Below are 24,875 nucleotides of genomic sequence, written 5' to 3' on the forward strand. Positions count from 1 at the left end.
TAGACCAATATCTACTTTGTTACAATGAAAGATTTCATGATTTTCAATCCAAATCAATGCAACTTGGCAAATTCTTTGATAGTTCTTTGATTACTCCAGGCATTATTACTTTAATGATATATAAGCATGGTAAACATTATCATTCTCATATATAATATAAAGACATACCCGTGCAAGAATCTGTATTTGTCAATGTAAAACCGCTATTGCATACACATGTGTAGGAGCCAGCAAGATTAACACATCTGCCATTGGTACAGAGACTTGAATCAACACACTCGTCAACATCTGGGGAAAGTCAATGTGTTGAAATATATGTTATGATACTAAAACTTATTATGCTAATAGTATTTTATCATGTACACAGAACAGTAAATGTATAGTAACAATCATAATAAGCTTTTATGAACACTCATAGTATTCATTGGACAGTTATCTTTTCCTTCTTCCCTTTAAGGGCATTTTTTTTCAGAAATAATTTTGTCATATAAAACAACATATATGCATATAATCATGAATACATACATAAAAACATAAACAAAGTATTTTCCATAAATACTCTCTGTTTGAGTCTAATTTAATACAGTGAGTATGACAAATGTATAAATTGTGTATATTTTTGTTTATGGTACTACTACAACGTTAAAGGGGGAAATCATGGGGTCTAATCTTTTCAGGATTAAAAGACAGGGCATGATTTCCCATGTACCAAGGCTGTGATTCTCCAACAAAAAAGGCAATATCACATTGTCCGGTTCTGCATGAGCATATAAGAAATATGCTAGGATTTAATTGACTGGGAAAAAGTTATATAACCCTTGCAAAAAATGACTGTTAAAAAAGCAAAAATTAATGATATACCTTTACCTGTTTGACACGTAATTCCAGTAAATGCAGTAGGACAGGAACATGTGAAGGAATTGAGACCATCAGTACAAGATCCTCCATTTTCACAGGGGTTAGGAGAACAATCATCAATATCTGGGAAACATTTCATAACACAAATCATAAGTAAATTTAACTGAGAGACGGCTGCTACATTGGCGGCGGAAGCCATCAAATTTAGGGGGGACCACCAAAAATTTTTGACAAGCAAAAAAAAAAAGGTTATGAACCAAAATTTTAGGGGGGGGGGACTGTTACACCCACAAATGTAATAATCGCCCACAAATGTAATAACGCCCACAAATGTAATAACACTTTACCCACAAATGTAATAATTTCGCCCACAAATGTAATAATTTTTGATCGCCCACAAATGTAATAATGACTTTACCCACAAATGTAATAAATTTGAAGGGATTTTTGGCGAATCCGTTCTAAACTAAAATCCTGTAGTAATGCGTTCATATAGCGATGGACCTATCGTAATAGGTCCATGATATAGCACAAAAGTCCAAAGTCTTTTTTCCAGACCCGGTTGTTTCAAAAATTATAATATAAGTCCAAAGTCTTTTTTCCAGACCCGGTTGTTTAAAAAATGATGATAAAAGTCCAATGTCTTTTTTCCAGACCTGGTTGTTAAAAAAATTATAATATAAGTCCAAAGTCTTTTTTCCAGACTCGGTTGTTTAAAAAATTATAATATAAGTCCAAAGTCTTTTTTCCAGACCCGGTTGTTTAAAAAATTATGATAAAAGTCCAAAGTATTTTTTCCTGACCCGGTTGTTAAAAAAATTATGATAAAAGTCCAAAGTCTTTTTTCCAGAGCCGGTTGTTTAAAAAATTATAATATAAGTCCAAAGTCTTTTTTCCAGACCCGGTTGTTTAAAAAATTCTAATATTCGTCCAAAGTCTTTTTTCCAGACCTGGTTGTTTCCAAAATTATAATATAAGTCCAAAGTCTTTTTTCCAGACACGGTTGTTTCAAAAATTATAATATAAGTCCAAAGTCTTTTTTCTAGACCCGGTTGTTTCAAAAATTATAATATAAGTCCAAAGTCTTTTTTCCAGACCCAGTTATTTCAAAAATTATAATATAAGTCCAAACTAAGATACGATAATGATATTCCAGTAGAATGGAAATGAGAATAGAGCTCAGTCTTTTCTCCAGACCCAGTTAATCAAAACTGGTGGAATTAATGTCTTTGTTGTTGTTTTAACTTATACAGCGCTTATTGTGAATATATGCGCTAAGAGTAAATTGAGAATCAAGCGTAGTGTTTTCTCCAGACACAGTTACTTAAAACTAAAACCCTTTACCCACAAATGTAATAATTTCACCCCACAAATGTAATAATGCACTTTACCCACATATGGAATAATTTTTGATCGCCCACAAATGTAATAATGACTTTACCCACATATGATACAAAATTTGAGGGGATTTTTGGCAAATCTGTTCTAAAATAAAACCCTATAGTAATGCGTTCATATAGTGCAAAGTCACAGTCTTTTTTCTCTAGACCCGGTTATATAAAACATTTAAACAATCTTCCAAATAAAGATACCAAAATTAATTCTTCTTCTTGTTGAATAACATAGAAGTTTAGTGTAGTCTTTGCTCCAGACCCAAATATTTCAAATAGCAAATAATAAATAGTAATAAAAAAAACAAAGACCCCACGATTTTATTAATGTTGAACAAAATGTAAATATAGCATAGTCTTTCCTCCAGACCCAGTTATAAAAAAAAATCATTCAAAAACAAAAGAACAACAACAACAACCAAAAACAGATCCGCAATATTTTCAACATTGAATAGCGTGTGTGTATTTGAGTTTTGTCAGACGTGTATCAATCAGATATGATTATTTACGTCTGGGACCGACCTTTAACGTCACCATCTGAAACACGTGACCAGGGCTCGAACCTCGAAACTCTGCATCAATTTGTAACTTCCCCACATAGCTTGGATTACAGGCACACGCCACAACGCCCAGTTAGTATCGAAATATGGTGTAGTCTTTGTTCCAGCCCCGGTTATTTCACAATTGCATATCATAAAGAACACTATTAACAAAGACCCCACTATCTCATTGATGTTGAATAACTTGAAAATATAAAGTAGTCTTTTTTCAAGACCCAGTTATTTTAAAATAACAAATCATAGAAAAGATGTATAATAATAATAAAACAAAGGCCCCACAGTCTTACTGATGTTGAATAACATGGAAATATAGCGTAGTCTTTCCTCCAGACCCACTTATTTCAAAATTACAAATCATTTTTTAAAGAGTCAACAAGAAACAAAGACCCCCACTATCTTATTAATATTAAATAACATAGGAATATAGCGTAGTCTTTCATCCAGACCCAGATCTTTCAAATAACAAATGAATAATAATAATAATAAATTAATAATAATAATAAAAAACAACGACCCACGATCCTATTCATGTTGAATAATATGGAAATATAGCGTGGTCTTTTCTCAAGACCCAGTAATAAAAATCATTAAAAAACACAACAACAACAACAAAACAAAGACCCTGCAATCTTATCAACATTGGATAGCATGGAAATATGGTGTAGTCTTTGCTCCAGACCCAGTTATTTCAAAATAGGAAATTATAAGAAACAATAAAAACAAACAAACAGTATCCGTAAAGACCCCACAATATCATTGATGTAAAAAAACATTGTTGTTGTTATCTTGGATTTTAAGGCGCGTATCATATGAATATTTACGCCTATGATTAATTTGTCGTCTTTGTGGTATGCGTTATCACATGATTTTTATAGTTTGGCTTAATTTGTATTTTTAAGAGAACTAGGTGTGGGGTAAAGCCTAGATTTTTTTCAATGATTGTTTATCTTTTAGATAACCGGGTCTAGAAGAAAGACTAATCATAATACTCGGGTTATTCCACAGGAATAAGAATATGACAAAGTTTTATGTTTTTAAGATTGTTTAAATCATTTTTTAAATGACTGTGTCTGGAATAAAGACAACGCTCTAAACATGTGCTTTTTTACATGGTCTTAATTTGGAGGATTGATGGTTCTTAGATTCGTTGTTGGGGGTTGGGTTTTTTATTGCTTTTTTATTCTTGAAATAACTGTGTCTGGAGGAAATTCTACAATCGATCTTCATGTTATTCGACAGTAATTAGATTATTGGGTATTCGTTTTAGAATATTTGTAAAAACTATTTTATTTTTTCAAATAATAACCAAGTCTCGAGAAAAGATAATTGCTTTACCCATGCATTATTACAATGTTTTGTAGGGATCTTAGTATTATTTAAAAAAAATGGATGTGGGGTAAAGACATTTTTTTTCTGGGTGTAATTTTTGAAAATTGGTCTTAGATTTGAAGTATTTTCTAACTTCATTTTTTAAATAACTGGGTCTGGAGGAAAGAGTACGTTTTGAATCTCGTCTTATTCCACAAGAATAAGAATATGATAGGGTCTTACGTTAGAAGATTTTTTTTGGGTAATATTTTCAATGATTAGGTCTGGAATAAAGACAACGTTCTTAACCTCTTTTTAAAACAGGTTTTTAGGTTGAAGGATTGCTTGGTCTTAGATTTGTAGTTTTTTATTATTACTATTTGCAATATTTTGAAAAAAAATAACTGGGTCTGGCTGAAAGACTACTCTATATGTCCATGTTATCCATCATTAACAAGATTATGGAGTCTTTATACTGTTTTTGTTGTTGAATTGTTATTTATAATTTTGGAATAACAGGGTTTAGAGAAAAGACTAAGCTCAATTTTCATTTTTATTCCACTGGAATATCATTATGGTATCTTAGTTTGGACTTATATTATGATTTTTGAAATAACCGGGTCTGGAAAAAAGACTTTGGACTTATAGTATAATTTTTTTGACAACCGGGTCTGGAAAAAAGGCTTTGGACTTATATTATATTTTTTTACTCAAACAGGTCTCGAAAAAAGACTGACTTTTGTGCTATATGAACGCATTACTATAGGGTTTTAGTTTTTAGTTTTAAGTAACCGGGTCTGGAGAAAAGACTACGCTTGGTTCTGAAATTACTCTTAGTGCATATTTATTCCACCAGCTTTAATTAACTGGGTCTGGAGAAAAGACTAAGCACGATTCTCATTTTTATTCCACTGGAATAGCATTATTGTATCTTAGTTTGGACTTATATTATAATTTTTGAAACGACCGGGTCTGGAAAAAAGATTTTGGACCTATTTTATAATTTTTGAATTAACCGGGTCTGCAAAAAAGACTTAACACTTTTGTGCTATATAAACGCATTACTATAGGGTTTAAGTTTTTAATTTTAAGTAACTGGGTCTGGAGAAAAGACTACACTTGATTCTCAATTTACTCTTTGCGCATATTTTCACGATACGCGCTGTATAAGTTAAAACCACAACAAGACATTTATTCCACAAGTTATATTATAATTTTTGAAACAACCGGGTCTGGAAAAAAGACTTTGGACTTATATTATAATTTTTGAAACAACCTGGTCTGGAAAAAGACTGGACTTTTATCATTATTTTTTAAACAACCGGGTCAGGAAAAAAGACTTTGGACTTTTATCATAATTTTTGAAACAACCGGGTCTGGAAAAAAGACTTTGGACTTATATTATAATTTTTGAAACAACCGGGTCTGGAAAAAAGACTTTGGACTTATATTATAATTTTTGAAACAACCGGGTCTGGAAAAAAGACTTTGGACGAATATTATAATTTTTGGAACAACCGGGTCTGGAAAAAAGACTTTGGACTTTTATCATAATTTTTTTAACAACTGGGTCAGGAAAAAAGACTTTGGACTTTTATCATATATAATTTTTGAAACAAGCGGGTCTGGAAAAAAAGACTTTGGACTTATATTATAATTTTTGAAACAACCGGGTCTGGAAAAAAGACTTTGGACTTATATTATAATTTTTGAAATAACCAGGTCTGGAAAAAAATACTTTGGACTTACATTATAATTTTTTAATTAACCGGGTCTGGAAAAAAGACTTTGCACTTTTGTGCTATATCATGGACCTATTACAATAGGTCCATCGCTTTATGAACGCATTACTACAGGATTTTAGTTTAGAACGGATTCGCCAACAATCCATTCAAATTTATTACATTTGTGGGTAAAGTCATTATTACATTTGTGGGCGATCAAAAATTATTACATTTGTGGGTAAAGTGCATTATTACATTTGTGGGTGAAATTATTAAATTTGTGGGTAAAGTGTTATTACATTTGTGGGTAAAGTGTTATTACATTTGTGGGCGTTATTACATTTGTGGGCGTTATTACATTTGTGGGTGCAACAGGGACCGACAATTTTTTTTTTTGGCAACCAAGCAAAAATAAAAAAGAATAAAGGTGATCAGCTAAAAAAATTTGAGGGATCATCCCCCACCTTAAATTTAGGGGGGGGGGGGCAGGTCCCCCCCATTCCCCTGCTTTCGCCGCCTATGGGCTGTTATGAGCTACCAAAATCCTATAACTTCATTGGTTCATAGCAAATTTGTCATTGAAAATCACTGACATAATGCTCCATAAAAAACTCTCCAGTTGGATAGATCTTTGATTAAAAGAATGAATTTCAAAGTAAATACATGGATGGATGAGTTGATAAATGGATGGAAGGAAGAATAAATGAATACATATATGATTAAATGTGCACCAGACAAATTTTCATTCCATCAAATTTTAAGAAAGAAGGCGAGATACCCAAAACTTTTGGTGATTGCCCATATGACTTCTAGATTATGGTGTTATTGGTTTTCCGAATTGTTTAATCACAACTATTTGTAATTCATTGCCCAGATATTGATCGTGAAGCTATGGTCAACATTTGGATTGAGAAGGTTACCCAATCATGACACAAACAAAAAGAAACTCTATGATGTAATGTTTAGGAATGTATCAGTTAATACTGAATTTTAATATCGAATTAATTTCAATTTGTTGTAGTCCAATCAAAGTGTTAATATGATTTCATATTTTGCTTCCCTTTCTTGTTTTAAGAGGGAAAGATAGTTGTACTTACTTATCTCACACATATTACCAGTGTAACCAGTAACACATGAACATTGGCCAGTATTTGCATTTGCACATGTTCCGCCATTCTGACATGCATTGGAACCACATAGCTCTGAAGAGAGACAAAAATATTGATTAATTAGGATGAGAATGCACTAATTAAAAGACATACCAGATTTGAAAGCTAGATACATGCAGATGAAATGAACATCAATAAAAAGCTTTTAAATGATCATAACACCATTTACAATACTGATAAAATGGTTCAATTACTCAAAGTGCCAGGACAGCTTTAAGCCATAAAGACCACAACTTTAATCTTGAGACTAGAGCTCACAGCACAGGAGGGGGTGGGAGAGAGGACTGCATCCCACCTAAGATATTGGCCATTCATTTAACATTAGTAAAGCTTAAAGTCAAAGTAATGCTTTTATTGGTATTCAAGATCTCTGGGGGGGGGGGGGGGTCAACATTGACCAACCTGTTTGACATGTGTCTCCAGTAAAACCAGTAGTACAGTTACATGAGAAGGAATTCACACCATCAACGCAAACCCCATTCAAACATGGATCAGGAGAACAGTCATCAATATCTGTAAAGATTTTATGGGATTCACAAAAATATAAAAAAAGGTGACATATGACACAAAATACAGAACCTGATTTTCAAAAAGCTCCACATAATTCATGATACATTTTGTTGTGCAAAGTATTTCTATTTCTATTTCCTTTCTCTTAACTGCTTAGAGGCACTTTGCGAATTTGCGGTATATAAAATTGTTATTATTATTACTTAAATAGAGAGGGACATACTTCATAACAATTTACTTACTGGACTTTTTTATTTAAGGTTTAATGACAGGAGCAAATTCTAACAATTATTTTAACAAACTTGAAAACACACATATTTTCCTTCATAAATCTGGTTCTTCCTTTATGCATACCTGCATTCTAATTCATGTATGTTGTCTATTGTATTATCCGCGCACCAACAATATACATCATAAAAAAAAGACAACGCTGGATCCGGGTGCTTACAAGTAGATTATAATGGTAAAGCACAGAGCCTAGACCAGGGGTTCTCAATAGGTGGCGCGCGCGCCACTTGTGGCGCACCGAGCCTTGCGGAGTGGCGCTTGGGAACCGGTATAAAAAATAAAGGAAAAATAAGGGAGAAAAAATGTATCTACCAGTAACCTGGCAATAAGGTTTTGGTGATCATTTTAATACAAAGAGAAAACAAAAACTCTTTACTTGACACTTAATTGCTAATTGATTTCCTCAAATTTTGTCAAATTTAGCACTCGATAACCCCTATTATGGAGGATCGATGGTGTTCTCCTTTTTATTTATTCTACGCTGTACAAAGTTTTTGTGCCGCACAAGTGATTTGAAAACCCCGTTTGTAGGATTTCTATTTCAACGGCGAGAAATTTTGCATTTCCAGAGTATACGTTTTGGTTAAGAGTTAAACATCAAATGATATGATATTCAAAGAACATCCTGATCATAAAAGATTATGAATTTGGGACATAACAAGCAGAAACTTTGTTTCTGAAGCCGATTAAAATCCGATGTTGTAAAAGTGAAATAAATGTATGCTAAGATGTATTGTCTGCCGTGATTGCCTGCATGCACTCTTGCTTAACATGAACTGAATGAATGATACTGCACGTGAGTTATAGAGAGAGAGGGGCAGTTGGGGCGTTAGTGCAGTGCAACGCCTAATTTTCAGCCCTTGCAAAATCGGGGAACGTAGCTTCAACCACTGGCGTACAGATGGGGGTGGCGATTGGGGGGCCCAAGTGTTTCATGGCCAAGAAAAAAAAAAGGAGAAAGGGAAAGAAAAGGAAAGGGAAAGAGTGGAATATTGTATTATTTTCTTAATATTATGTCAAAATATAGATATTTGTATTGCAAAGTTCAATATTTTTGCTTCAGCTGCCATATCTAGCCCCCTCATTTTTTTTTTACTCATTACGCCACTTGCTTCAGCCAATATATCTGGGGCAGAACAGTCTGAACTAGTGGTATCATTGGTATGTTGTGAAAAAGTCACTGGTCATTTTTCTTTTAATATTGATATTGTGTAGTTTGTTGGCATTTGTATTTCTTCTGTTGATATTAATTAGAGCCCCTCTGGGCAATTTGAAAGGCCTCATATTCCAAAACGTCTGGGGGCTCTGCCCCCTCGACCCCCACCAGGGGCCTCTGAACCCCCTCCGCTGATACATTGCTGGTTTGCGCAATGGACAGTGGAGCATTACAGATTCTCAACATGAAATGTGGCGCTTCAAAAAAAGTAATTGAGAATGGCTGGCCTAGACACTTATATCAACATGACACAAAAGAACTCTATTCTTAATATCACCATTATCATGATTTTTGCTCATTTGGATAATAATAAAAAATATTGAATGGCAATTCTTTTGGGGAGCATCAAATATATTGCCCTTTAAAGACCCATATTTTCCATGTCTAAAAGCTTGGTCCAATATGATACTTTTGCTCGCAATATATTTAATGTTTGCTTCAAGGCCAGTAAATATCATATACATATTCAAAATGTTGCATAAGTGTAGTGTCCATTAACCCATCTATTGTTTCTTTCTGAAATTATGAACTTTGCATTTCAAAAAAATATGATTGGATCCTTTTTGTCCCTCTAACTCCATAGGTAGAGGGACTTACACATTCAGACCATAAAATATGAACAAAATTTGACGTTTCTAACTTTTCAAAAGTACACTATAAAACTATTTACTCTAATATTTACTCACTAATTTTTTTAAAGACAAGTAATAAAAGGAGAGGGTACTTACTATTCTCACACATAGTACCATTGAAACCAGCAACACAATCACACTGTTCAGGGGTTGTACATGTTCCACCGTTCTGACAACTAATTGTGCCACAGGTCACTGGAAACAAAAAAATAGATAAGAAAATGATCTGTGATTTGGATTAAAAGTATAGAAAACAGTGTCATTGGCAATAACTTAAAAGCATTTAAACATAGGACCACCATTCACCAGGACCTTTCTTTTTATCTGACCTCATCCTATTCACTTTGATGGTCTCTCTGCTATTAAACTATACATTGTTCTGAAATTTGAATTTGAAATTCATACTTAAATCACATTGATTAAATTATTGCAATAAAAAGTACCAGGGATTATTCCATGTCTTTATGTAATTCAATTATCATCATTACAGTAAATATCCTGTTACAATAAATGAAGTGATTCGAGATAGTGGAACACCCTCGCTTCTGTTTACCGATTATATCAACTATGAGCAGCTTACCTAATTCTTAGAAAGACCATGGCAACTAAACCAACTAGGTATATCAATGTAGTCTCATTATATTTGGTCCCAATATCATTTGCTTTAATTTTCAGTGATGTAGTCAATGCCAGCCTTGAGGCCACATTTTGGCTGCTTTGGCCTTGGTGTCATCCTGAGTCGCATGTACCAAATCTATACATGTAGGAGGTTTTCTGAAGCGGCCTTGACGGCATCCATGCTATTAAATTTCAGTTTAATTGCCTAATGGTCTTAACTGAATGAAGATGAACTAGAACTTGGCTTAGACTAATAGTAGGATAAGACAAAGCTGATATAGATCAAGTGGCAATATTCTGATCTTTCTTACCATCTGTACAGTTATCCCCACTGAACCCTGAAGCACAGGAACAAGTGAAACTATTCAATCCATCAGTACAGGTACCTCCATTGGCACAAGGAGTAGTAGAACAATCATCTATGTCTGATATGAGTGAAACAAAGTTTAACAATTTCTAGTAATCCTGACAGAGTGATAACTTTTTTTCTTAATTAAGTAGAGACTCTAAAACTTTGTTTTTCATCATCCTGTGCATATTTTGAGATTTTTTTAAGAGGTTTAACTTTTGTGTAGAGTGATTCACGGATCATTAGCAGTTCCTCTTATCAGAATATAGGGGAAGGGTGTTTAATGGATCATTAGCAGTAAGTACCTCTGATCAGAATATAGGGGAAGGGTGTTTAATGGATCATTAACAGTACCTCTGATCAGAATATAGGAAAGGGTGTTTAATGGAACATTAACAGTACCTCTGATCAGAATATAGGGGAAGGGTGTTTAATGGATCATTAACAGTACCTCTGATCAGAATTAGGGGAAGGGTGCTTAATGGATCATTAGCGTTACCTCTGATCAGAATGAGGGGAAGGGTGTTTAATGGATCATTAACAGTACCTCTGATCAGAATATAGGGGAAGGGTGTTTAATGGATCATTAACAGTACCTCTGATCAGAATATAGGAAAGGGTGCTTAATGGATCATTAGCGGTACCCCTGATCAGAATATAGGGGAAGGGTGTTTAATGGATCATTAACAGTACCTCTGATCAGAATATAGGGGGTGTTTTATGGATCATTAACAGTACCTCTGATCAGAATATAGGGGGTGTTTAATGGATCATTAACAGTACCTCTGATCAGAATAAGGGGAAGGGTGCTTAATGGATCATTAGCGGTACCTCTGATCAGAATGAGGGGAAGGGTGCTTAATGGATCATTAACAGTACCTCTGATCAGAATATAGAGGAAGGGTGTTTAATGGATCATTAACAGTACCTCTGATCAGAATTAGGGGAAGGGTGCTTAATGGATCATTAGCGTTACCTCTGATCAGAATGAGGGGAAGGGTGTTTAATGGATCATTAGCAGTACCTCTGATCAGAATATAGGGGAAGGGTGTTTAATGGGTCATTAACAGTACCTCTGATCAGAATATAGGGGAAGGGTGCTTAATGGATCATTAACAGTACCTCTGATCAGAATATAGGGGAAGGGTGTTTAATGGATCATTAACAGTACCTCTGATCAGAATATAGGGGGTGTTTTATGGATCATTAACAGTACCTCTGATCAGAATATAGGGGAAGGGTGTTTAATGGATCATTAACAGTACCTCTGATCAGAATATAGGGGAAGGGTGTTTAATGGATCATTAACAGTATCTCTGATCAGAATATAGGGGAAGGGTTTTTAATGGATCATTAGCAGTACCTCTGATCAGAATATAGGGGAAGGGTGTTTAATGGATCATTAACAGTACCTCTGATCAGAATATAGGGGAAGGGTGTTTAATGGATCATTAGCAGTACCTCTGATCAGAATATAGGGGAAGGGTGTTTAATGGATCATTAACAGTACCTCTGATCAGAATATAGAGGAAGGGTGTTTAATGGATCACTAACAGTACCTCTGATCAGAATATAGGAAAGGGTGCTTAATGGATCATTAACAGTACCTCTGATCAGAATATAGGGGAAGGGTGTTTAATGGATCATTAGCAGTACCTCTGATCAGAATATAGGGGAAGGGTGTTTAATGGATCATTAGCAGTACCTCTGATCAGAATATAGGGGAAGGGTGTTTAATGGATCATTAACAGTACCTCTGATCAGAATATAGAGGAAGGGTGTTTAATGGATCATTAACAGTACCTCTGATCAGAATATAGGAAAGGGTGCTTAATGGATCATTAACAGTACCTCTGATCAGAATATAGGGGAAGGGTGTTTAATGGATCATTAGCAGTACCTCTGATCAGAATATAGAGGAAGGGTGTTTAATGGATCATTAACAGTACCTCTGATCAGAATATAGGAAAGGGTGCTTAATGGATCATTAACAGTACCTCTGATCAGAATATAGGGGAAGGGTGTTTAATGGATCATTAGCAGTACCTCTGATCAGAATATAGGGGAAGGTGTTTAATGGATCATTAACAGTACCTCTGATCAGAATATAGGGGAAGGGTGTTTAATGGATCATTAACAGTACCTCTGATCAGAATATAGGGGAAGGGTGTTTAATGGATCATTAACAGTACCTCTGATCATAATTAGGGGAAGGGTGCTTAATGGATCATTAACAGTACCTCTGATCAGAATATAGGGGAAGGGTGTTTAATGGATCATTAACAGTACCTCTGATCAGAATATAGGGGAAGGGTGTTTAATGGATCATTAGCAGTACCTCTGATCAGAATATAGAGGAAGGGTGTTTAATGGATCATTAACAGTACCTCTGATCAGAATATAGGGGAAGGGTGTTTAATGGATCATTAGCAGTACCTCTGATCAGAATATAGGGGAAGGGTGTTTAATGGATCATTAGCAGTACCTCTGATCAGAATATAGGGGAAGGGTGTTTAATGGATCATTAACAGTACCTCTGATCAGAATATAGGAAAGGGTGCTTAATGGATCATTAACAGTACCTCTGATCAGAATATAGGGGAAGGGTGTTTAATGGATCATTAACAGTACCTCTGGTCAGAATATAGGGAAGGGTGTTTAATGGATGAATAACAGTATCTCTGATCAGAATATAAAGGACTTAGTATTTCATGGATCATCTTGTTAGTGATTTTCAATAACAAATTTGTGGTGATTTGATCTGATGCATGGATTTCAGTTTCTTATCAAATTCAAATCAATCTTTTAATGAAATGTTACCCGGACTTCTGAAACCATTAAATACATGACACAAACAATTTGAGTACATAAATGTAAGAAATCAAAATCAAGATGAAATGTGACAAAGGCTGCTTTTGTAAGCCTATATACATGTAATCAATCCAAAAAGTGGACCAAAATGCATTGGAAAGTAATGAACATCAATCATATCATTATATCTCATCACAGAGAAATAATCTAAATACAATGTTTGTTGGATTAGATTTTAGAAATCCTTTTTTTTTCAATTTTGACTCAGATTTTCACTATTGAAAAAACCTATTGTTTTACAATATAACTATCATCATTACATAATTCAAGAACAGCAAGGTTCTATTCTCGGCCCACTATTGTTTCTAATTTACATCAATGATCTCATATATTCCTCAAATAAATTTGAATATATTATGTATGCCGATGATACAACTTTAATATACAACCAACCTTATAATCTTAATATACAAAATGATATCAATGTTGAATTAGATAAAGTTACAAAATGGTTCAAATCAAACAGGTTGTTAATAAATCCTAGTAAAACTAATTATATTACTTTTTCCATAGGCAGTCTTGCATTTCTAATTTACTCAATGATTTATTGCTTGAAATATACAAAGTTCCAATTAAAAAGGTAAAAAGTGTTAATTTTCTAGGTGTTTATATAGACTATAATATGCAATGGGATACTCATGTTCAAAAAGTCACCCAAAAAGTATCTAAATGTGTTGGTATCCTATATAGGTTAAAAGACTCCCTTCCAACTTCTGCATTATTACTCTTATACAATTCTTTCATGTTGTCATATCTTAATTATTGTGTTGTTGTTTGGGGCAATTGCAGTCGAACGAAATTAGAAAAATTATTTAAATTGCAGAAAAAAGCCCTTCGTATATGTATGGGATGTCATTATCAAGCCCATTCTGCCCCACTCTTTCGAAAAATAAAGTCTCTTAATATTTATGATATGTATTATTTTTCTATTGCATTAATTGGTTTCTTTTATTTCCAGAATAAACTACCTCTTAATATCCATAAAATGTTTACCCTTAATCACCGGATACATAATCACAATATTCGTTTTAAAGATTCATTCCACCTAGGGCCAGTTAAAACAAATAGCGTAATGAAATGTGTAAGACATCATTTCCCTGTAATTTGGAACTCCTCCCCTAGAGATGTAATTGAAAGTCTGTTAGGTCATTCAAAAAAAGATTGAAGCAGTTACTTTATCTTAAATATGTATAGTTATTTTTGTCTTGTAGATTGACACCTTTTTATGTTTTTTTTCTTGTTTATACGTCATGATTAATTGTTTATTTTATTGTTTCTCTATACCATGTTATGTTATTAATGTTTTGGGAACTGCGCTTACACAAGGCCACTTGGCTTTATTTATGTAGTTCCCCATTTCATTTTCATTTTTACTCTTGCTTGTAAATATATTGTTTCTCATACCTTGCTTTATAATTGTTTTTATCGAGAATGAAATAAATGCATATTGAATTGAATTGAATTGAATTGAATTGAATCAATTTCATTGATCTGGAGTTTCCTTTGACCATGACCAAGTGATATTTTGTTCTTATTCACCTAGTTCTCAACACAAGATCAAGTTGCATAGAATAGGGAAATAAATTTTTAAAAATCATCTTGCAAATTACAAAAACTGAAGACAAATTACTGTAATAAACATTTTCACGGATAAATCATAACTGAAACCAGAGTTAAAACACACAATTACATACCATTGCATGTACTGCCATTAAACACAAAACCACTATCACAGCTACATGTATAGGATCCATTGTTATTAGTACAGCTTCCATTTACACAAGGATTATTTCCGGCACATTCATCAATATCTAGAACAAAAACATGAAAATAGAAATAAGCATTTAATTTTTTTTTTACCCTTATTAAACTGGGGGTCAATCTGACCCCCCTCAACAAATTTCATCACTACGCCGTTGCACAAAGTTTTTTTAATCACGCCGCTCACTGACTTTTTACTGTCAAGTCTTGCGCATCTTTTGAGACCAAAATTGCGATGCCTGGGAACGCAGTTCTGAAATTACGCAACATTTTTAAGTGCATGTCAGACCCGAAATTGCTCAAAAACGTGATTCCGTGTTCAAAGTCAATGCAAATTGTGTTTTTCAACCAAAAATCATAGATGTATGATTATTTTAACTTTTGTTGGTTTAAAAAGATTTATTCTATGCTATTTATAATTGCAGAAGGGTCCCCGACAAAGTTCATTGGAAAAAGCAATAAAAAACATAGGTTTGAAAAAAAAGAAATACATAAGAATTTAAAAAACAATAAAATGCATAAGAGATTAATTATATTTTTGCATTTTTTTTGTAGATATTTGTTAGAAATGTAATAATTGATACACTAATATAAAATTAGCATTCTACTAGCTATATAAATTGAGTTAAAGGCAAAAACATACACAAAAAAAAATTAGGGCAAATTTCATACGCTTATTTGCATAATTAATTAAAAAATATAAAGAATTAATTAAAAAAAAAATTACCATACCATCTTGTAGTTTACATCCGGCTCTACGCACGTGCAAATTTTTGCGGCGATCGCGCCATTAGCAGCCGAGATCTGAGGGGGGTCATATTGACCCCACAAGTATATACTGGTCTGAAATAGCCGAGTTAAGATAGGGTTAAACCCCCAACATATTTCTTGTCACTACATTCAGTAACCCAACGTTGAAATCTATTTTAGGTAGCATTGAAATGGGGAGGGGGTAGATTCAACTAAATATAATTATGGTTTATTAAATAGACATGTCTTGCATTAAATAATGAATTGCACATGTTTTCACAATGTATCAATTTCAATATCCATGGTACAAAATACATTTACAATTAAATCATTCTTACAAAAAATTGTATAGAAAATTTGATAAATACAATCATGAATATAATCATCGGATATATTTAATCACATCAATCATCGGAAAAGTTCATATTTGTTCTTGAAACAATACGTCAAGCAGGGAAAAGAAAACCTGGGAAAACAAAGTTCTGTTTTAGACTAAACTTGTAATTTAATGATTTCCTAAGATCAATTAATTTCACTGGTTGCATGCCATAGTAATGCAATAGTTAATAAGAATTAATGTATAAGTTAGCAGTAAATAACATGACTAGAAGCCAGCTTCTTTATTCAATAAAATAATAAAAATCCTGTTTCTAAGAAAGAGAAAAGTAATAAACGATTGTCTCTGATTGGGATATCATAGTTAACACCAGAGGCCACAAAGACCTACAACCATGGTAACCCTGTCATTATACCATGGTTGGCAGCTATGCAATGTTACCATGGTAATTGTCATAATGGCAAAATTACAATTTATAGCTGTGAGTCTTGTGAAATGGACAGAGACATGGAATTTTGAAGGAATTTGATTACTTCTTTGATTTAAGATACTGTCAGTGAAATAACTTTTTATTGCCTTTCTTCAATTAATTTCACTCCTTTACGTATAAAGTAGGCATCATGAGTTGCACACAAAAATCTGTCTCTAAGCTCTAAGGATAATGTGTCATAAAATATTATATTCATTTTTAAAACAGTAAATTATGTTTAATAATGATGAACTTGACATACATACCATTGCATGTACTGGCGTCAAGGCTCAACTCAAAACCACTGTTACAGCTGCATGTATAGGATCCATTGTTATTACTACATACCCCATTTACACATGGATTATTTACTGCACATTCATCAATGTCTAGAAGAGAGAAACATGGAAATTAAAACAAATTTGAAGTAACCCAATATGTTTGTTATCGCATGTATATTACAAATTTCATTCTTGAGAAATCAATCAGCAAAAATATTTGTTAAACAAATAAGTTTCAGAAAACTGATGCCTGTACTGTAAAGAACTATATTTCACTGACTTCCTGCCATAACAATACATGTAGAAAACAAAGAACTGATTTTAAAAAAAATGAAGTAGCAAAAAAAAAAGGATCCAGTGAAAATGATCTGTTTTATTATTCATCAATTCATCATTATTTCAACAAAACAGAACTCGGTTAATCTACTTTCTTTTATCGACATGTTAATGAAGTTTGAAATGAACAATGATAATGAAGAAGAAAGACTTATGATATGACATTCACAAAGTAGTTTGTGGTAGTATATAAATGATGCACCGATGTGAGTGCATCAGTAGGTTTTGTGAGCATAAGGTAACTATGGAACCATTAAGACTTGTTTCATAGTTACCGCATGCTCCGTAGTCCTACTGTTGCACAAACAAATCTGGATTTTTTTTTTTTACAACCATACGTAAGTAATTACAGACGCATTACCCATGTCTGGTAAATTTGCCAGGCATAAGTAATTACCAGAGCACGCATGACAAATTCATCAGATGCATGAAAATTCTGATGATGACCTTTGGACTACATCAACATATATGCCTAACTTGATAATATGCTAACACATACCAGTACTATACTTAAAATGCCAGATACAGCTTTGCATTGGCTAATGTAGGCAGCGTACTAACAAACCTTGGACCTCCAGTAGCTGTGTGTATGCCCGGGCCAAGCGGGACCAGGGCTTACAGCTGGCTGCCTGGGACTGCAGTGTCTAGCTTGTTAAGACCTTGCACCAGGGCAGTAGATTGTATGGACTCCTCAAAGAGTAGGACAATGATATCGCTGGCATTTAACAAGCAAAAAATATAAATTCCTTTGAAAATTATTTGTAGGCCTACTTGCAGATCCTTTACTTGATTACAGTAGACTGAGGTCTACTTCAAAATTTTTTGTTAACAAGTGCAACATTAACACGGGCAACGAGATCACAACCAACCTGTATGCACGATAGGTTGTTTACAATAGATATGGTTTTAATTATCGGCTTTGTTCACGATAGGTTGTTTACAATAGATATGGTTTTAATTATCGGCTTTGTTCACGATAGGTTGTTTACAATAGATATGGTTTTAATTATCGGCTTTGTTCACGATAGGTTGTTTACAATAGATATGGTTTTAATTATCGGCTTTGTTCATGATAGGTTGTTTACAATAGATATGGTTTTAATTATCGGCTTTGTTCATGATAGGTTGTTTACAATAGATATGGTTTTAATTATCGGCTTTGTTCACGATAGGTTGTTTACAATAGATATGGTTTTAATTATCGGCTTTGTTCATGATAGGTTGTTTACAATAGATATGGTTTTAATTATCGGCTTTGTTCATGATAGGTTGTTTACAATAGATATGGTTTTTATTATCGGCTTTGTTCATGATAGGTTGTTTACAATAGATATGGTTTTAATTATCAGCTTTGTTCATGATAGGTTGTTTACAATAGATATGGTTTTAATTATCGGCTTTGTTCATGATAGGTTGTTTACAATAGATATGGTTTTAATTATCGGCTTTGTTCATGATAGGTTGCTTACAATAGATATGGTTTTAATTATCGGCTTTGTTCATGATAGGTTGTTTACAATAGATATGGTTTTAATTATCGGCTTTGTTCACGATAGGTTGCTTACAATAGATATGGTTTTGATTATCGGTATTGTTCACGATAGGTTGTTTACAATAGATATGGTTTTAATTATCGGCTTTGTTCATGATAGGTTGTTTACAATAGATATGGTTTTGATTATCGGTATTGTTCATGATAGGTTGTTTACAATAGATATGGTTTTAATTATCGGCTTTGTTCACGATAGGTTGTTTACAATAGATATGGTTTTAATTATCGGCTTTGTTCACGATAGGTTGCGTACAATAGATATTGTTTTAATTATCGGCTTTGTTCACGATAGGTTGTTTACAATAGATATGGTTTTAATTATCGGTATTGTTCACGATAGGTTGTTTACAATAGATATGGTTTTAATTATCGGCTTTGTTCACGATAGGTTGTTTACAATAGATATGGTTTTGATTATCGGTATTGTTCACGATAGGTTGCGTACAATAGATATGGTTTTGATTATCGGTATCGTTCATGATAGGTTGCTTACAATGGATATCGTTTTGATTATCGGTATCGTTCATGATAGTTTGTTTACAATGGATATCGTTTTGATTATCGGTATCGGTCACAATAGGTTGTTTCAAATGGATATTGTTTTGATTATCGGTATCGTTCACGATAGCTTGTTTCCAATGGATATCATTTTGATTATCGGTATTGTTCACTATAGGTTGTTTACAATGGATATCGTTTTGATTATCGGTATTGTTCATGCAACCCAGTTGAAATTTGTGCATAACTCTCAACCAATCAGAATGCAGAATGTTCTTCATCCACTCTATAATAATCTATGATAAAAAATAATAATTCTGTTATATGGGATTCACTTTGTATACATACCAATGCATGTGCTGGCATCAAGGCTTAACTCAAAACCATTGTTACAGCTACATGTATAAGATCCAATGCTATTACTACATGATCCATTTCCACAAGGATTAGTTCCAGCACACTCATCAATATCTAAAACAAAAAAAATAATTTTCAATTTGTTATTGCACATAAATCTTTATACACTACAAAAAAAGAATATCCGCCACAAGCCTTTGAGTCTTAAGCTTTCTAAGGTAAAAATAACTTTTTTACTGATTTTTGTATGAATTTATGTTTACAATAGTGTAGAATTTGTGAAATAGAAATAGGAAAAGGGTATAATTTCCTCTTCATTTGAGCTGAATCAGAGAAAAGCTTACTCAATCTTTCAAATAATGCATGAATTTCATTGAATTCCTTTAACAAGAAAATGACTATAACTTATTAAAATACATGTATATATTGTATGCAGACATATTTCTTTCAACTGAAAAATAAGAAATTTAAAATATACATATAAAATCAAAGAAGTTTTTTAAATATTCAACAAGACTAGTTTATTGTTTATCCTGATGGAACGATACACATCCAACTTCATTAAATTCTTTCAATTTATGTATTACATATGTGTGACCAGCAACACCCAAACCAACAATAAATTGCCAGGGAAGGGTTTTTTGTAAAAAGCTTAAACATTTGTAATTAAAAGTAAGAATTACATAAGTAGCTTATCTGAAAGAGCAATTTATTTTCATACTATCAAAATTTGAAGCTGTGAAATCATACAAAGGGTAAAATATTCAAGTTCTTTTTAACACATTTTTCCGGACAACTTGGAAAAGTCAATAAGATTGCATGGTGTGGACATGTTGAGTGAACCCAAACTTCAAACCCTGTTTTCTAAGCTGTCACATAGTTTCTACTGAATCCAATCAAATACTTGAGTGGGTTATTTTTGACATATTCAGACTAGTGGTATATCATTAAATCTTATGATTTACTGTCACCATTTGTATTAATAATGAGCATAGCACAAGCACAGTCGAATTCAATACATTGACGCAATCTCCCTCCTTTGCCACACCTCCTGGCAATTACTACGCAATGCAATTTCATTGTGACGTAACAATAGCTTCATGCGCACAATTATTTATTAACCAATGATAATCTTGTGGGCGGGGCAATATATTCATTTCATCCAATATGGAAAATATTGGATGGTTTTCATAGACATACATTTTTAATATTCTGTCTCTTTGAAGCAACTTCGCAAGATGTCAAAAAATATCTGCGCCTCCCTAGACCCTACATCTCAATAATGATAATAACAATAATAATAATGAAATAAAAAATGAAAATCTGTATCTTATTGTTGAAATAAACATGAAATGATATATTCAGAAAATTTCTTTGTCCAATTGATCATGGGCCCAGTAGCTGCTGTGCAGCGCCAGATCAACGAGGCTCTATCCCTTTAATCATTGAATGCTAAACAGGGTAGCAGCTACTCCCATCTTTCACTTGACAATGAGGAGAAAATTAGAATATTTCATATAATAAAATACAAAATAGTGAGTGGATGACGTCATCAGTCTCCTCATTCGCATACCAACCAGGATGTGCATATAACTGTTTTGTGAAATCAAGCGAAACTTTAAAATGTCATAACTTTCTTATTTTACATCGATTTTGATGAAATTTTCAGCATTATGCTTGTTGGATTTTCTCTTTTTAATCAAATCAATTTTTTGTTGGTGTGGACTTGTCCTTTAATGTCTTTTGGTCTGACGCAGCCAGGGTTTTAATTCCTGACCTTCCAGTTGATCCAACACAACGGTAATAATGATATTATTTTAGTTTTTATAGAGTGCATTTTAGACTTGTAATGACTCTCAATGTGCTTTACAATTGTACAGTTTACTTTTCTTTTAATTATACATTTTAAATTACTAGAACAGAGGAAATTACTTGTAATTACAAATGAAAAAAAATTTACATATGGTTAAAATAAAAGGAATGTATTGTTGGTTTGAGGGTGTCAGGTTAGATATTCATGTTATCATTGATTTTTTTAAGTTTCAGAAATTATACATTTGTTATTCAGGAAGTCTATTCTTTATTTTGAGAATAAGTGGATAATTTATATTTCCCCCAGATTGTCTGAACTTTGGGGGTAATGACAGAATATTAAATAAAGAATTGATCTGCACCAAAATGTCATGTCACACATTAATTATAAATGTGATAAACACAGATAATTATGAATAAAAAATGATATTTTTTGTGGAATGAACCACTAAACATACCGTTGCATGTACTGCCATTAAACATAAAACCAGTGTCACAGCTACATGTATAGGATCCATCATTATTAATACATGTACCATTTACACAAGGATTAGAACCAGTACACTCATCGATATCTAGAAAAAAACATGAAAATAAGAATAACCAATTTAGAATTAAAACATACTGTTCATTCACAAGACCATATTTACAAATTAAATATAAAATTGTTGAAACATTATTTTCTTCTCAATATGAAAACTCAATTATTAAGAATGACCAAGGAAAAATAAAGCCATGTAGACACCTAGGAACAAAGTTATTCATTCTTAAAATAATGCTTACATGATCACAAGTTTTACTGCTTTCCAGCCAAGAGAATATCAAATTTAACAACCCCCAACACTCTATGCATGGCTCATCTTCAACACAACAAAATAGTGAGTTAAAACATTTTTCTTTCAATTCTTTCAAAAATACAGAATTCAATGACATAGATATTTCATTCTGATTGATTTACATATATGTTAAGTGTTATTGAGCAGTTGTTGATACCATGCAGGGACCTGTCTATAAATTATTTTCACTCATCAGACATGAAGTAGATAATATCTCAGTAACATTAAAAACAGGGCATCAAGTCTCACCTGCATGTACTTGTGAAAATATTCACATATCACTGTTGCCACTCAATAGAATGTTATCCACAACCCATTGTGATACATGTATGTACTTTGGAATATACCACCCTATGAAATTTGAAGCTTTAATGACATGCTACTCTCTTGCATGTTTCCCCATTCCCTCCCAATCGAAGGTCATACAAAATTTACATATTTGTTGTTGCACACTAGCCCTTATAATTCTAACAAACAAAATATAAGCTTATCATTTTGAAAAAAAGGTTTGTTTGGCAAATTCAATACTGCATACAACAGTAGCAAAACAAAATATATTGTTCATGTAGACACTTTGAATTGAGTATTCATAAATTTCAAGTTCAAAATGTTACAAGGCATCCATGACATGGTTGCAGGTCACAAATCTTATCATTCACAGCAGTTCTTTCGTTCTGCTTATAACAAGAATTCACAATCTATAATCCTTATTTGTGTGAGAGTAATTTTTCAAGAGACAGTCTTGCAGCTAAAATTTAAGGTTTGAACTGGAATGATCTCCCAGGGGCCTACTTCTATTGATGAGTGGATACCATGCATGACCATGGGGTTTTGAAAAGTTAACAAGTATTTTCCATGTTCTGAAAATGCACGTCTTAACAAGTATTGGTGTGTGAAACACTACACTTAAGAAGTATTGGAAACAAAACAGTACCCATGACAATGAGCATTCCCTAAAAACAAGTATAATGACATCATAATTGTAATGTCACAGACTTCGGCTTTACCATTACTTTCATTTGGATTTAGTACCACTGCACACACCTTGCTCAAATCAGACCCTAAACAAATACTGTTGGGGCAAAAAGTACATATACATCCTTTATAAAGTATTTTAGTCTTTTTATACCCTCACAATTTTGACCAAAAACACATAATTTTCCTAGCGAAATGTATATCCTTTTTTCATTATTTTAGGGTTTTTGACACCCTTATTACGTTACGTACCTAACATGCCCTACCTTGAATAAGATCCACTCATCAATGAAAGTGCCCCCCCCCCCCCGATCTTCAGTCTAACAATGTAACCTCTGAAGTCATCATAACATTAAATACTCCATTTTGCATCTATCCCTCAAGTTTGGTTGCCATTGACACACCATGTGACAAGTTATGTACTACAAGACAGTCATGAGGGTTAACTTTCACAGATGACCACAAATCATATGACCTCTAACAGCACTACAACCTGAATATATTTTCAATGCATATAAATGCAATAACTCTTCCTTTAATAGTTCATTATTTCTTTCATGGGTGTCGATCGGTATTCTTGGTTGGGGGGGATGATTGACACAAAAGTTCTTGTGGATGGGGATCTTTCAACATTACCCCCACTAAAATCACAAGTTAGGACATTTTGGAGTAATTGATATGCATGGTGTTCTGGGAAATTCCGTCATTGTTGTAGTGTACTGTACTTACATAATTTTTTTTTGAAAATTCAATTTGTGTTACAAGTAAGCCTATTCTTAACTCATACGAAAGAAAAAATGACAAAAATTGTCTGGACCATGTACAGAGTGATCTGTTTATTGAGCATGATGTATACACAGGGGCGTCGATCCATTTTTCAGATTGGGGGGGGGGCAAAATAATGAATCAAGGTTCCAAAGGCGCTCGATCATATAAAACAAACAAACTCACCCACACACCCCTACACCCCCACACACATAGGCCTATATTATATATATATATGCATACATATATATATTTATGTATATTGTATATATATATATATATATATATATATATATATATATATATATATTTATTTATATATATGAGAAAGAGACACATCTCTCACCCTCACCAACAATGCGAGCGCGAAGTGCGAGCTGATTTTTTTAGTATGACATGAAAAGAGGAAAAATGTACCTGTTTAGGTTTGTTTGTAGTAACTCATGAGGAGCATAAATACATGTATCTCACTAGAGAGCGAGCTAAAATTTCTTTATATTCTGACGTGAAAGCTTGATATTCCAAGCATTTTCGGTACCAATGATGAAGATGGGTATCTAGAAGAACAATATATGCGAGCGCAAGGCGCCAGCTGAAAATTTTGATATTTCGATCTGGAAAAAAAGACAGTTTAATGGACGCTTTTAATAAA

General features: G+C 33.2%; 1 protein-coding gene across 5 annotated transcripts in view; it reads right to left on the minus strand.

The window, feature by feature from the left end:
• The window catches only part of LOC129268042 (fibrillin-2-like), a 180,535-nt gene that overhangs the window by 14,308 nt on the left and 141,352 nt on the right, over positions 1-24,875 (minus strand). For all 5 annotated transcript variants that reach the window (XM_064115326.1, XM_064115329.1, XM_064115330.1 and 2 more), the window contains 10 exons: positions 22,106-22,222; positions 19,827-19,949; positions 17,078-17,200; positions 15,189-15,305; positions 10,586-10,699; positions 9,753-9,851; positions 7,413-7,523; positions 6,939-7,043; positions 868-981; positions 169-288 (listed from right to left, as the gene is read on the minus strand). In XM_064115326.1, the coding sequence (XP_063971396.1) occupies positions 169-288; positions 868-981; positions 6,939-7,043; positions 7,413-7,523; positions 9,753-9,851; positions 10,586-10,699; positions 15,189-15,305; positions 17,078-17,200; positions 19,827-19,949; positions 22,106-22,222 (1,143 nt within the window). The remainder of the gene's footprint in view (positions 1-168; positions 289-867; positions 982-6,938; positions 7,044-7,412; positions 7,524-9,752; positions 9,852-10,585; positions 10,700-15,188; positions 15,306-17,077; positions 17,201-19,826; positions 19,950-22,105; positions 22,223-24,875) is intronic.

Source organism: Lytechinus pictus, unplaced genomic scaffold, assembly GCF_037042905.1.
Source record: "Lytechinus pictus isolate F3 Inbred unplaced genomic scaffold, Lp3.0 scaffold_27, whole genome shotgun sequence".
NCBI lineage: Eukaryota > Metazoa > Echinodermata > Echinoidea > Temnopleuroida > Toxopneustidae > Lytechinus > Lytechinus pictus.